The sequence below is a fragment of the Esox lucius genome, chromosome 24, assembly GCF_011004845.1.
Source record: "Esox lucius isolate fEsoLuc1 chromosome 24, fEsoLuc1.pri, whole genome shotgun sequence".
Classification (NCBI taxonomy): Eukaryota; Metazoa; Chordata; class Actinopteri; order Esociformes; family Esocidae; genus Esox; species Esox lucius.
Genome location: NC_047592.1, coordinates 2,130,727 through 2,144,564, shown reverse-complemented (window position 1 = coordinate 2,144,564; position 13,838 = coordinate 2,130,727). Strand labels below are relative to the sequence as shown.

The 13,838-nt window shown below is 40.5% G+C and overlaps 1 protein-coding gene across 3 annotated transcripts; it reads right to left on the bottom strand.

The window, feature by feature from the left end:
• Window positions 1-3,400: 3,400 nt before the first annotated feature.
• LOC117593953 (butyrophilin-like protein 10) lies at window positions 3,401-9,336 on the bottom strand. Of its 3 annotated transcripts, XM_034290749.1 has the most exons (6): window positions 9,218-9,336; window positions 7,487-7,840; window positions 6,161-6,442; window positions 5,634-5,774; window positions 4,051-4,073; window positions 3,875-3,898 (listed from the first exon to the last, which is right to left on the bottom strand). In XM_034290749.1, exons 1-6 carry the CDS (start codon window positions 9,327-9,329, stop codon window positions 3,890-3,892), a joined length of 921 nt encoding a protein of 306 aa, XP_034146640.1. In that variant the 5' UTR covers window positions 9,330-9,336; the 3' UTR covers window positions 3,875-3,889. The 3 variants fall into 3 exon arrangements, with proteins under 3 accessions (XP_034146638.1, XP_034146640.1, XP_034146639.1); XM_034290747.1 differs by lacking the exon at window positions 4,051-4,073 and having other exon boundaries at window positions 3,401-3,898; XM_034290748.1 differs by lacking the exon at window positions 3,875-3,898 and having other exon boundaries at window positions 4,024-4,073.
• Window positions 9,337-13,838: the final 4,502 nt, after the last annotated feature.

Genomic DNA, 13,838 nt, shown 5'->3' with positions numbered 1-13,838 from the left:
TGATGTGGAGTACCATTCATTCACATCAATAACTGCATGACAATTTGTAATATTCGTCTTATTATTTTGATATTTATCAATGACGTTTATTGTTATTTAGAAGAAGAATGTCGTTATTATTATTATTTCTATTATTGTCTAAAAGAAGAAGAATGTCATTTTTATTATTTTGTCAGTCTGAATTATATTTTGGTAATTCAAAGCCTTTTATTACTGAACCCAGTCCATGCGCTACTGCCGGGCCTAACCCTGAAACGTCATGTAAAGCGCACAGACTCGCATCTGAAGGAATACCTATAAGTCAAATCCTTTGGTAAAGTCACACAAATGAAACCTTGAAGTCCATGTTGCACAAAAATAAACACTGAAGTTTGTAATTATGTTGTTTTTTTTTTTACAGTAGGTCCTTATATATCACCTTTTAGTTTGTCAGTGCGTTAGGATTTTCTTTTCTGCGCTATTAAGGTTTCATTTCTCTCCGCCATGTCCATGTGCAATATGTTGTTGTCATCCATCCACCAAAGATCACTCCAAATATAACTATTAATACTGTTTTATTTTCAGTTTACATCTCAATGCACTGGCATAACATCAGTGCACGAGGGAACAGCAGCAGGGGCTGAGTATACCGCTACAAATTTTTTACTTGAGACAGGTCAAAATAAAAGTCCCGTCTCTTCACACATGCGCACAATTAACTCTTGCACAATTTTGGGTATACAACAGTCAGTATCATAATTAAACAACATAATATAACATAAATGATGAGAACATTAACTCAACATGCGCATTTCTGCACTAACTCAAAACGTGCGTACACCACCTCCTGAGCTGGCGTAGGATTTGAGAGTGCCGTACGCCAACGTCCATATTGATAAATCTCAAAGTCACCGTGGTTTTGGGTGTACGCCAGGTGTACGCTGGAAATTTGTACGTACTTTTGATAAATGAGGGCCACTGTGAGGTCTATCTGGTAAGAGCACAGACGTCACCAGACTCACTCAGGACTCAGGTATTATGTACAGACTGTGTGGATATCAAGTAGCATTATGTACAGACTGTGTGGATATCAAGTAGCATTTCCTGATGTAGAACTGTAAATCAGTAAAATCTTTAAATTGTTGGCTGCTAACATTGTCTGCGCTGATTCATAAACAGGGGTGTACGAAAATAATGTTTAATATCAAACATTAAATAGTAAAAAACAAGGCAGGATCATTAGTGTTTTGATATTCACAATAATAGTAAAAAAACATTGCACAACTAGTATTGTGATTACCACAAACTCTTTTACCTATTAATTCTACACCAATTATAATTCAAAATATCATGTCTGTACAAAGGTCGAGGTCAATGCAGTTTGGAATAAGGCTAGTTAGGGTTTCAATATTCACAAGGATAGAAAAGTGAGATGTAGGAAGGCAATGCAGAGCTGGTTAGGTCAAGGCATCATTCTACATGTTCACAGTCCTGTCAGGCATCTGCCTTCAGTGTCCCAGGATGGTTGAATTCCCTGAGAATGTACAGTATCTCACAATAGGGAGTACACCCCTCACATATTTGTAAATATTTGATTTAATCTTCATGTGACAACACTGAAGAAATGACACTTTGCTACAATGTAAAGTAGTGAGTGTACAGCTTGTATAATAGGGTAAATTAGCAAAATAACTCACACAGCTATTAATCTCTAAACCACTGGCAACAAAAGTGAGTACACCCCTAAGTGAAAATGTCCATATTGGGCCCAATAAGCCATGTGATTCATTAGTGTAACAAGGTCTCAGGTGTGAATGGGGAGCAGGTGTGTTACATTTGGTGTTATCGCTCTCACTCCCTCATACTGGTCACTGGAAGTTCAACATGGAACCTCATGGCAAAGAATCCTCTCTGAGGATCTGAAAAAAAAATAATTGTTGCTCTACATAAAGATGGCCTAGGCTATAAGACAATTACCAAGACCCTGAAACTGAGCTGCAGCACGGTGGCCAAGACCATACAGCGGTTTAACAGGACAGGTTCCACTCAGAACAGGCCTCGCCATGGTTGACCAAAGAAGTTGTGCACGTGCTCAGCGTCATATCCAGAGGTTGTCTTTGGGAAATAGATGTATGAGTGCTGCCAGCATTGCTGCAGAGGTTGAAGGGGTGGGGGGTGAGCCTGTCAGTGCTCAGACCATACGCAGCACACTGCATCAAATTGGTCTTGTAGAATCTGAGCATTAACAATTACAATTTGAATGTACGTTTCATTGGAAGTGAATGTGCCTAGATAATGAGAACAACAGAAACCTCTCTGTTTAGATTATCTCAGTAGGTAGCGCTCTAATGACAGGAATGTTTACGATGGCCATATGGCATGGGGGTTGACTTCTAAAAAGTTAGAAACGCCCTTAATGTATAGGCTAGCTGGTAACCAACATTACAGGAAGAAGAGATTGACTGAGATGAGATTGAGGTTGTGTAAGGAAGACCAGGTCCGTAACCTCATGAACAAGACTTTCTAATGCTGCAATAAATAATATACTTTCTCTCTCCCTTGACAAACGGGTATGCTAATTATTACAACCACTATACGAAACGGCCGATTTCTAACAGTCTGCATGGCTGTCGTCCCAGAAGGAAGCCTCTTCTAAAGATGATGCACAAGAAAGCCTGCAAATGGATAATTGGAGACCAAGATAATCTTATTTGGTTCAGATGGTGTCAAGAGTGTGTGGCGGCAACCAGGTGAGGAGTACAAAGACAAGTGTGTCTTGCGTACAGTCAAGTATGGTGGTGGGAGTGTTATGGTCTGGGGCTGCATGAGTGCTGCTGGCACTAAGGAGCTACAGTTCACTGAGGGAACCATGAATGCCAACATGTCCTGTGACATACTGAAGCAGAGCATGATCCCCTCCCTTCGGAGACTGGGCCGCAGGGCAGTATTCCAACATAACGACCCCAAACACACCTCCTAGACGACCACTGCCTTGCTAAAGAAGCTGGCCAAGCATGTCTCCAGACCTAAACCCTATTGAGCATCTGTGGGGCATCCTCAAACGGAAGGTGGAGGAGCTCAAGGTCTCTAACATCCACCAGCTCTGTGATGTCGTCATGGAGGAGTGAAAGAGGACTCCATTGGCAACCTGTGAAGCTCTGGTGAACTCCATGCCCAAGAGGGTTAAGGCAGTGCTGGAAAATAATGGTGACCACACAAAATAATGACACATTGGGCCCAATTTTGCCATTTTCACTTAGGGCTGTACTCACTTTTGTTGCCAGCAGTTTAGACATTAATGACTGTGTGTTGAGTTATTTTGAGGGGACAGCAAATTGACACTGTTATACAAGCTGTACACTCCTTTACATTGTAGCAAAGTGTAATTTCATCAGTGTTGTCATATGAAAAGTATAAATCTAATATTTGCAAAAATGTGAGGGGTGTACTCACTTTTGTGATATACTGTGTGTATTGTATCATACAGTACATAACCTGCTGTGTGTTCCTGGGTCCATTATTTACAACACAGAGCGGTCAAAAGTCTTCAAGTCTTTTACATTCAGAGGAGGGACAGTAACCAGCCTCCACAGACATAAGTAGAGATGCTGCAACCCCCCAGACACAGGCTCAGTGCCCCAAGGAGATTCAGGTAGTCTGGAGTAGAGGTTGACGTGTCTCCAGTCAATAACTGTTCAATTCCACCACTACAATGTCCAATTAGAGAATTCCAGGTCCAGCAGGAAAACCGAAGAGCTGCTGGCATCCATGTCCTAGACACCACCCTCAACATCATTGGGCAAGAATCCGTTTTGCAGATTCCCATTGGACAGTGCATTCCCATTCGAAATCCCATTCAACAGTGGAATCTTATTCTGCAGAGACGTCCTGTTTATTTGTGGATCGTTTTTTAATCCTCCTGAATAGAATAGAATGATTAGAAGATAATAGTACGTTTTCTACATAAATATGTTCAATATAAACAGTAAATTTGGGCAACACACAAAAAATCTGGAAAAAAACAGTGGAGCACAAATACATACAGATAATTCACCAGACTCAATGATTTACCTCAGCGTTTCCCAATCCTGGTCCTGGGGAACAAAGGTGAATATTTTTGTTTTTACCCGAGCACACACACCGGATTCAAACGAAAGGCTTGACAAGTTGATTACGTCAGTAAAGTCTGTAGGTGGTAGGGCCACATTTGCTAGGGGCGAAAACAAAAACATGCACACCTTGGGGTCCCCAGGACCAGGATTGAGAAACACTGATTTACCTAAATTTATGACTGAAATAAAACTTGTAGCTAATCCTGGAAAAACTGGATATCATTTTTGTCTGTTAAATTAATTTCCATTAGATCTCTCCTTTATTTCAACTTCCCACTGTCACACCAGAACCTCATTTATCACTAAATCCCACTGTCACACCAGAACCTCATTTATTACTAGATCCCACTGTCACACCAGGACCTCATTTATCAGTAGATCCCACTGTCACACCAGAACCTCATTTATTACTAGATCCCACTGTCACACCTGGACCTCATTTATCAGTAGATCCCACTGTCACACCAGAACCTCATTTATTACTAGATCCCACTGTCACACCTGGACCTCATTTATCAGTAGATCCCACTGTCACACCTGGACCTCATTTATCAGTAGATCCCACTGTCACACCTGGACCTCATTTATCAGTAGATCCCACTGTCACACCTGGACCTCATTTATCAGTGGATGCCACTGTCACACCAGAACCTCATTTATCAATAGATCACACTGTCACACCAGAACCTCATTTATCACTAGATCCCACTGTCACACCAGGACCTCATTTATCACTAGATCCCACTGTCACACCTGGACCTCATTTATCAGTAGATCCCACTGTCACACCAGAACCTCATTTATTACTAGATCCCACTGTCACACCTGGACCTCATTTATCAGTAGATGCCACTGTCACACCTGGACCTCATTTATCAGTAGATGCCACTGTCACACCTGGACCTCATTTATCACTAGATGCCACTGTCACACCAGGACCTCATTTATCACTAGATCCCACTGTCACACCAGGACCTCATTTATCACTAGATCCCACTGTCACACCTGGACCTCATTTATCAGTAGATCCCACTGTCACACCTGGACCTCATTTATCACTAGATCCCACTGTCACACCTGGACCTCATTTATCACTAGATCCCACTGTCACACCTGGACCTCATTTATCACTAGATCCCACTGTCACACCTGGACCTCATTTATCACTAGATCCCACTGTCACACCAGGACCTCATTTATCACTAGATCCCACTGTCACACCAGGACCTCATTTATCACTAGATCCCACTGTCACACCTGGACCTCATTTATTAATAGATCCCATTGTCAAACACTAGTTAAACCATTGATCAGTCCCTTTTAAATGCAACTAATCAAACCAAATCTAACACTCTGAGGGAGAGCTCATCAGAGTAAAGTGATATTGACAGTAGCCCACCAGCCATCTGTCCAATGCTCTGAGTTGATGTGCTTTTAATCTCACAACACACTGCTGTAAATACAGCAAATAGGATGCAATAAAACAACATCAAATACAGTGAAAATCCATCCCTGGGTGAGTAACTCCCATCAGTGACTTACCTCTTCTCCAGTGCAGTAGAGCTTTACTCTTCAGGATGTAGAGAACTACAACTACAACAACCAATACAAACAGACCCCAGGTCAGACCCCCAAACCCCCAGGCCCTCCACCAGGACTGGCATGGCTCAGGAAACATTCGATCTGAAACACAGAAGACATGTGGAATCCTTTATTAACTTTTGGATAAAACAAGCTGACAAAAATATTGATAAATGAATTCATCAACAAAAAAAACCTCATCTGGGACATGAATCTCTGTCCACTAGTCTGGTATTCAGGTTAACTAATGAAGAACTCACCTGGGACATGAATCTCTGTCCACTAGTCTGGTCTAACAAGGTGTCTGGTATTCAGGTTAACTAATGAAGACCTCACCAGGGACATGAATCTCTGTCCACTAGTCTGGTCTAACAAGGTCTCTGGTATTCAGGTTAACTAATGAAGACCTCACCTGGGACATGAATCTCTGTCCACTAGTCTGGTCTAACAAGGTGTCTGGTATTCAGGTTAACTAATGAAGACCTCACCTGGGACATTAATCTCTGTCTCCATCTTGTGGTTGATCTGCTGCTGTTGAACTCTACAGGTGAACGTGTTGTTGTCAGTCTTCTGGGTGGTCACATGTCCTCTCACAGTGTAGCGACCCTCTGAGTCTGTCTCTGTCTCTGTAGATCCATCAGGGAGGATGTTTCCATCACTGTCCAGCCAGGTCATCTCAGGTCTGTACATCAACCCTCCAGCCTCACACTTTAGGATGACTCCCATGTCATCAACTCCCACAATAGAGATCTCTGGAGAAGAAGTTGCAGCTAAAGAGATACAAGAGAATATACACAGTGCCTTCAGAAAGTATTCAGGCCCTTTCAAATGTTGATATGTTATAGACACTTTGTCAACAAGCTCCACACGACAACCCATTTAATGCCCATTCATTGAAAAGTAAGATCTGAAATATTTCATGTTCAGGTGATAGAAGAATACACCCAGCATGAAGATGGTTGTAATAAATCAGACATTTTAACCATAACATGACACAGGACCCCCAAAAAGGTCACCATTACAAGCTAACATTTTCTAATGAAACATCTGAAAATTGCCCAGGCTTAACATCCCATGGAGAATTACATTATAATTTCCGGAACTTTTCCCACCATTAACGGCCCTAATCGCATCAATGTGACGTTCTACCTGATATAATAGAACCGCACCAAAATCCATGTGTGAACTCGGTACTGTAAAAACTTGCATAAATACATAAATGCATAATACAATTAAGAAATTAACATCCTGTCGCGCTCGGTGGCATGACAGGATTATGAACAGGCCCAGTTGACCTTGATTTTGAATCAAGATAAGAGGATCTAAGCCACTCTGAAAGGGGGTTAACTGTCTTCCAGGATGACAACGCCCCCCTCTCTAGTGACATGAAAACAAAAGAACAAGCCAAAGAACTATTCATTCTCTCGAGGCTTTTGAACTCACTGCACAGTGGTGACACCTACTGGTCAGTAATAAATATCACGTTTGTCTTTTTCCACAATATCAAACAAGACTTCAAGGCACAATGGCTAGGTGTGCACATTGCTTAGGGGAATTAGAATGCAGGGTTCATGACCCACATTCCTCGTGCCTTTCCAGTTGATGCCTTTAACAGTGCATCAGTTATGTTTTGGATTATCAAGAATTTAACCCGTGTGTTTTGTGCCATTGGATAAGAAGGAACACGAGTGGTTCAGAAGCTGTCATTCATTTTATAGGAGGCGATCCTTAATGGCAACACCGGATACTCACTGTCCCTAGTGGGGATTCACTACAGCTACGGTAATTATCATCTCAATACTTAAATGACTCACCAACAATGAGTTGAACAGAGTCTTTCTGAAAAGAACCTTTTAGTGTTGGAACAAAGCAGGTGTATTTTCCAGCATCAGAGAATTTCACTCTGGTCAGTTTTAAGGAGATGTTCCCTTTCTTCATTTCTTCTTTAAACAGAGACGTCCTTCCTCTGTAGTTGTTGTTCTGGTCATCATTGTAGTCCTCACGGCTACGGTAGAAATGCACCTCTTTAGGTTGGAGGTCTGGTCTCTGCCACTCCACTGATTCACCAACAGCGCTGACGGTTCTGATGGTGGTTCTCAGAGAACAAGGGAGGATGACATCATCACCTACGATGGCCAAAACTGGTTCTGACTGGCTCACAACCTGGACTGGAACAGAAAAACACATGACATTGAGACCATGATGTATAAACATTATTAAACTTTTATTAGTAGTTAATACTTCAGAGACATGGATGTAGTCAACTGGCCAGACAGCAATATGCTGGTTTGGTTAACTAGATATGAACGATTATTTATTGTGCATAAAATAGAAACTCAGAATACATTTTTGGGTAGATACATTAATTAAATAGACTTGTTTGTGAGACTGTGCAAATTAGAACAATTTACACACAGGGTATCTGCAGGCAAGTTCAATTTAAGACTTTAAATGCCCCTTCAAATTCAATTTAAGACAACACCCCACGCAAAGAATACATAAGGACACCAATTAGACTGAAGTAAGGCACCTACAGACTTTAGTTGTTGATGAGCAGCAAAACAAGAAGCTGTTTAAGGTTCTTCTGTATCTGCATGCAACAACAGTGAAGTAGTGAAGTTGGCTACTGCAGCTCCCTCCAATGTTGTTTATTTCTCTCCAGTGTGTGGCCAGTGTCCCCATCATGAACATAACGCTTTAGTAGGTGGTGTGGATAATACTTCTCCATTGGTCAGCCATTTTTTGAGGATCAGTTTTGCTACAACCAATACGGATCAGCCTTTCTTTCCAACGCAAAGGGAGTCTTAGTTCTTCGTAGGTGTTTCCTATGACTTCCTTTGTGTCAGAAAGAAAGGCTGAACAGTACTGGTTGTAGCCAAACTGACAAAAATGGATAACCAATGGAGAAACATCATCCACACCTCCCACGAAACCCCGCCCACACATGTGGGGTTAAAAGTGCAAACGAATAACTAGTTTATTTTCAGAAAAAAACTTTCAAAAGCAAAAAAAGCAAATGGGTCTAGCCGATGAAGTGTGGTTGATAGTAAGTTTAAATAAATATTTCTTTGCAAAAAAATGTTTACTCTGAAGCCTCATTTTTGCTTTTGGAACTATTATTTTTGACAAAAAGACACAAATGTACCTCCATAGAAATCCCAAAGTATCTGCGGGAAGTTCTAAAGTCTACCGTGTTGCCATCTAAATGACCTAACGTGGTACTTGATACCCATCTACCTCATGAACACGTGTTGGTAGAAAACCAGCTAGCCTTCAAGTGGATTCCTTTCGACAACACCAGAGATAAAATGCGTTCACAAAAGTCCACAATAAATTTTGTAAGAATGACGAAATAAGACTTTTTAGGACTTTAAGGCCTTTCATATAGATATTAATTCAATACTTTTAAAGGACCCCCAGATACCCTGTAGTTGTAAACATGTTAGCTAGTTGTCTCTGACCGTAGAATATTAAAGGACATTGAACAGAGAAATACATCACTTTCAATGAAGGAAGAAGCTTGTTGTTGGTTGTTTAAAGCCTACCTGTATCCTCCGCTCTGCAGACGGGGAGAAGTGGCAGGAATAAAAGGCTGAAAATCACTCGTTTCAGAGACTCCATTATACAAATCAAATAATCGCGCCGTTGAAGTTCCATTTATGACGACGGGAGACATTTGGAATCGTCCCGCCTCTATGGGTTCGACCAATCATTTGCTTAGTTCTAAACGCGCAACCCTAAATATCGCAGCCTATCACTACGCACGTTTATACCAAGACCCACTGGGACTAGTAGCCTATTGTGTTCAAGGGGTAAAAGCGGGCCAAACAAACACAACAGAGTAGGAAACCAATCTCCGTTCCGTTCATTGCTTAAATGAAAGTCTCTAAAACAAAGCGGATAGGATTTCTCTACTATACTGGTAATTCAAGATAGCGGTGACAGCCCCCGCAGAACATCTAATTCTGCAAACTAGAAAGGAGCCGGGTTATTACCACCACCTATTGCAGAAACTTCGTCTAGATTGTGCTCGTTTCAAATCCTATTAATCGGATTGACACCACCCAGTTTCACATGTTGCTCAGCAAAATTGGACTCTTCATCGAAAGGCAAAACACATTTTGGAGGGAACCCATGAGACTTGGACAACGACCGGCTATATATCTGAGGCAAAAGTGTGTTTGCTTTGACTTTCGGTCTGAGATTGAATCCAGCCCTCAATCGGTTGGTGATTTTGGTTTCCATTGACCGTTGTTACATCATTTTGTTCTCAACCAATTACACATGTACAGTAAATATTTTGATCTGTAATATATTTCCTTCACAGTGACCGATGTGTGATTTAAGTGCTCCTTTAACCAATTTGAGCAGTGAAGTTGTTTTTACTTCTATTGTTGTGAACATAAAAACACCAACGGCCCTGCCATGTTTTTTACAATTTAATGCATGACCACATTATTTTCGTACACCCCTGTATATGAATCAGTGCAGGATTTATAGAGACTAAATGTTACCAGACAACAATTTAAATATTCTTACAGTTACAGTGCTACAGTAGAAATTAATTCATGTTTTGCTTGTAAAATAAACAGTTTCTTCATATTGCTTGCCTGGATCTGACATTCCAATACCTGCAATATGTATTTTTCTGTGTATTTTCTGAGGAGAGCTGGTATCATTATGCTACATTTTTAACCACAGTCAAGGTCTCAGATGGAGTGATTATGCTCTGCTACTAACACGTATCGCTAACTAGCTAACCAGTCAACATGGTCTCAGCGGAATGTTATATATGACACGTAAATCTGTGACAACCGATTTCATATATGTTACATCACATTACAATGCCCTACCAAAACATATAATACATTAGGAATGTACACAAAACATATGATATTTGTAGCAAGTTCATTTATTTATATAACACATTTAAACAGCCTAGACAGACCAAAGTGCTATACAGAACAAGCATATAAAAATAAAAGCAGCAAAACAACCCATAAACATATAGAGAACATCTAGACTAAGATTAACTTTAAAACAAAGACGCAAATGTAAAATAGTAAAAACAGCCCAAGAAAAATCATTAATATGCTAACGAAAACAGGTATGTTTTAACCAAAGACCTAAAAGCAGAGAGGTTGGGAGCCGTTCTGATCTCTAGAGGGAGGGTGTTCCACAGACGAGGCCCTGCCACCGCAAAAGCACGCTCCCCTCTACGCGTTAGTCTGACCCGAGGGACTACCAGCAGCGCCTTTTGGCAATTGGTAGGCAGTGTCTCAAACCCACCACCTTCAGCTCCCCAGAAAGGCACATTACCCACTGATCCAAACAGGAATTTCCCATTTGGAGTGACCAGTAATGGTCTTACCAAGGTTGTTACAATATGTTACAAATGCATTTTAAGGTTACAGGTAACGCAAGTTATCACAGTAATGGGGCTAAGTTTAGGGTTAAGGAAATAAAACAAGAGGTTAGGTCAACATTTGGTTAATGTTAGGTATCACAGTACTGGGGTTAAAGTTTGGGTTACAGTTACAAAAAAAAAAATCACCTCTGGTTGGATTTGAACTTGCGACCACTGGAGTGAGTGTCGGGGATGGTGGGGAATATCATACAATGCAGTTTGCAAAAAAGGAATGATTTTTTTTGTGCATAACAAAAAAAGCTAATAATAATAATAAATAAAATAACTCAGATAAAAATATATACACTACCATTCAATAGTTTGGGGTCACTTAGAAATGTCCTGGTCTTTGAAAGAAAAGCAATTATTTTCAAATAAAATAGATCAGAAATACTTTTTTAAAGCAATATCTACATAGGTGTACAGTGACCCATTATCAGCAACTAGGGGTTGGCGGTATGACCAAAATTCTATTTCACGGTATGTGTGATTTTATTTCACGGTAATGATATATATTACGATATAGTTATTTATTTGTTGTTTTTCTGGAAATTCGACAATTAGGGCTTTATATATTAAGCAAACTTAAATACTGTATAAAAGAAAAGTAGTTCATCTTGTTTGATTACTTTTTTTTTATTTGGAACTTGATAAATATAGTAAATGAAAGAAACTCAACATTTAGACGAACCATAATATAACAAATTTCACCCACAGTATTCAACATTTCACAGTTTGATGTGGAGACAGGCCTTATTATTATAACTTTCCTCAAGTAATCTTCTCACAGCTATATTTGGATAAATAAGTATCTCTATTTAGATAAATACATTGGAAAATGTACGCGTACACGCGCGCACACACACACACGTAATATTAGCTGACAATCACACTTTACAAGTAGCATACATTTAAACATGTTTAAAATATTTCTCTATAATTAAGATTAATAAGCAAGATAAACAACATGTTCCTTATTATAGAACTATGTTATTCAACATGTATAATCTATAACAAGTTAGATTGTGATAAATTCGTGTCCAGTCATTTAGTTGCAGCGCTTTGATGTTGTTTGTGGCATTATCAGTGGTGACAGACTTGACGCTCCTCTCGCAATTCCCATTACTGAAGCGTTCCTTTAAGCTTTGCGCGATCATCTCTCCAGTGTGATTTTCGGGAAAGTAGGAAGTCTGCAGACATCAACTGCACAATGTCCAGTCATTGATGAAGTGGATTGTTAAGCTCATGTACGGCTGTGTAGTTCGGCTCGTCCACAAATCAGTTCTCGTTGCTAAGTATAAAACGTTGCCAAGCTCCTGTTCAAGTTTCCCTCTGCATTCTCTGTACAATCGTGGCAACTCAACTTCGCTAAAGTGCTTGTGGCTTGGTATCACATATCTCGAGTCAAGGGTTTTGCTCAAGTCTCGAAACCCCTTCTTTTCCACAGTGTAAACTGGCGCCATGTCTTTACAGATATACTTAGTAATGGCATTGTTTTAGCATTGAAGGTTGATGCAACGCTTGATGTTTGGCGCATCTTTTGGCTTTCATGATACACATTAGCTCTACATAATTTGCAAATCACCTTTTTCTGGTCGATTTTGCAAACTCAAACCATGTCCACACAACAGATGTCGCACCTCTTTTAATAACAAGTTGCTCCTCCTGGTGGGGATTGCTTTGTGGGTCCTTCTCATGTGCTAGTTCATCTTTCTCCATGTTTCAGACATGCAAATTCAAACGTGCAAACTCGCAGCTTCTTGATCAGTCTCATGTGGAGCCGCAGCGTCTCGTTCAGTGTCACGCACGTTGCACGTGAGTTAACCACGCCCACTTATTTGCATGTCACGGTATACACAGAATAAAAAAATCTGTTTTGGTTGACATTTTCTTCCGCGGTAACGATATATACCGTCATACCGCCCAGCCCTATCAGCAACCATCAGTCCTGTGTTCCAATTACACGTCATTTTACAAGGCAAATGGATCATTAGAAAACCCTTTTGCAATTATGTTGGCACCATTGAAAACAGGCCTTCTATAGACTAGTTGTGTATCTAGAGCATCAGAACTTGTGGGTCCAATTACAGGCTCAAAATGTCCAGAAACAGGGAGGGTGCTACTTTTCCATTTGACCAACATGTTATTATGGACATTGTTTGAAATACTGTGGAATATGTACATAATGCTACTTAATATCCACACAGTCTGTACAAAATGCTACATATCAAACACACTCAATGTACGGACTGTTACGGGGCCCAAGACTGCTAGTGAGCCCCGGACCACTAGAGGGGGCTCTAAAATCATATTTTGTTTAGGGCCACAAGAAAAAGTTTTTACCTTAAGTGGTGAATCCCAGGCAACAGTTTCAAAATGGAAATTCTAGGGCATCAGCATTAAACTGGAGAACCGCTGACATTAAAGTCACAGTTAATCAGAGCGAGGATCTCTACATGCACCTGAATGTAGTGAGAAATGTACAGAAGACAACTAAAGCACTTGCTGATCATCTCCCCTCAATGACATACTTCTTCCACAGTGCAGTAGACCTTTACTCTTCAGGATGCAGAGAAGTACAGCTACAACAATCAATAAAACAAGACCATCAAACCACCAGGACCTCCACCAGGACTGGCACAGATCAGGAAACATATCTGAAACACAGAAGCCGTGTGGAACAAATATTAAAGCTTTATATTATAGGGTTTTATAATATAAAAATGAACACGCCCACATCAGCAGAATCCTGTATTATA

Bases quoted from the DNA above. Each gene is read 5' to 3' on its own strand.
- LOC117593953 (XM_034290747.1), bottom strand. From the start codon at position 9,329: ATGGAACTTCAACGGCGCGATTATTTGATTTGTATAATGGAGTCTCTG. The intron at 6,443-7,486 runs GTGAGTCATTTA...GTATCTCTTTAG, and splicing joins CTCTGTTCAACTCATTGTTG to CTGCAACTTCTTCTCCAGAG. The intron at 3,899-5,633 runs GTAAGTCACTGA...TATTCTATTCAG, and splicing joins TCTACTGCACTGGAGAAGAG to GAGGATTAAAAAACGATCCA.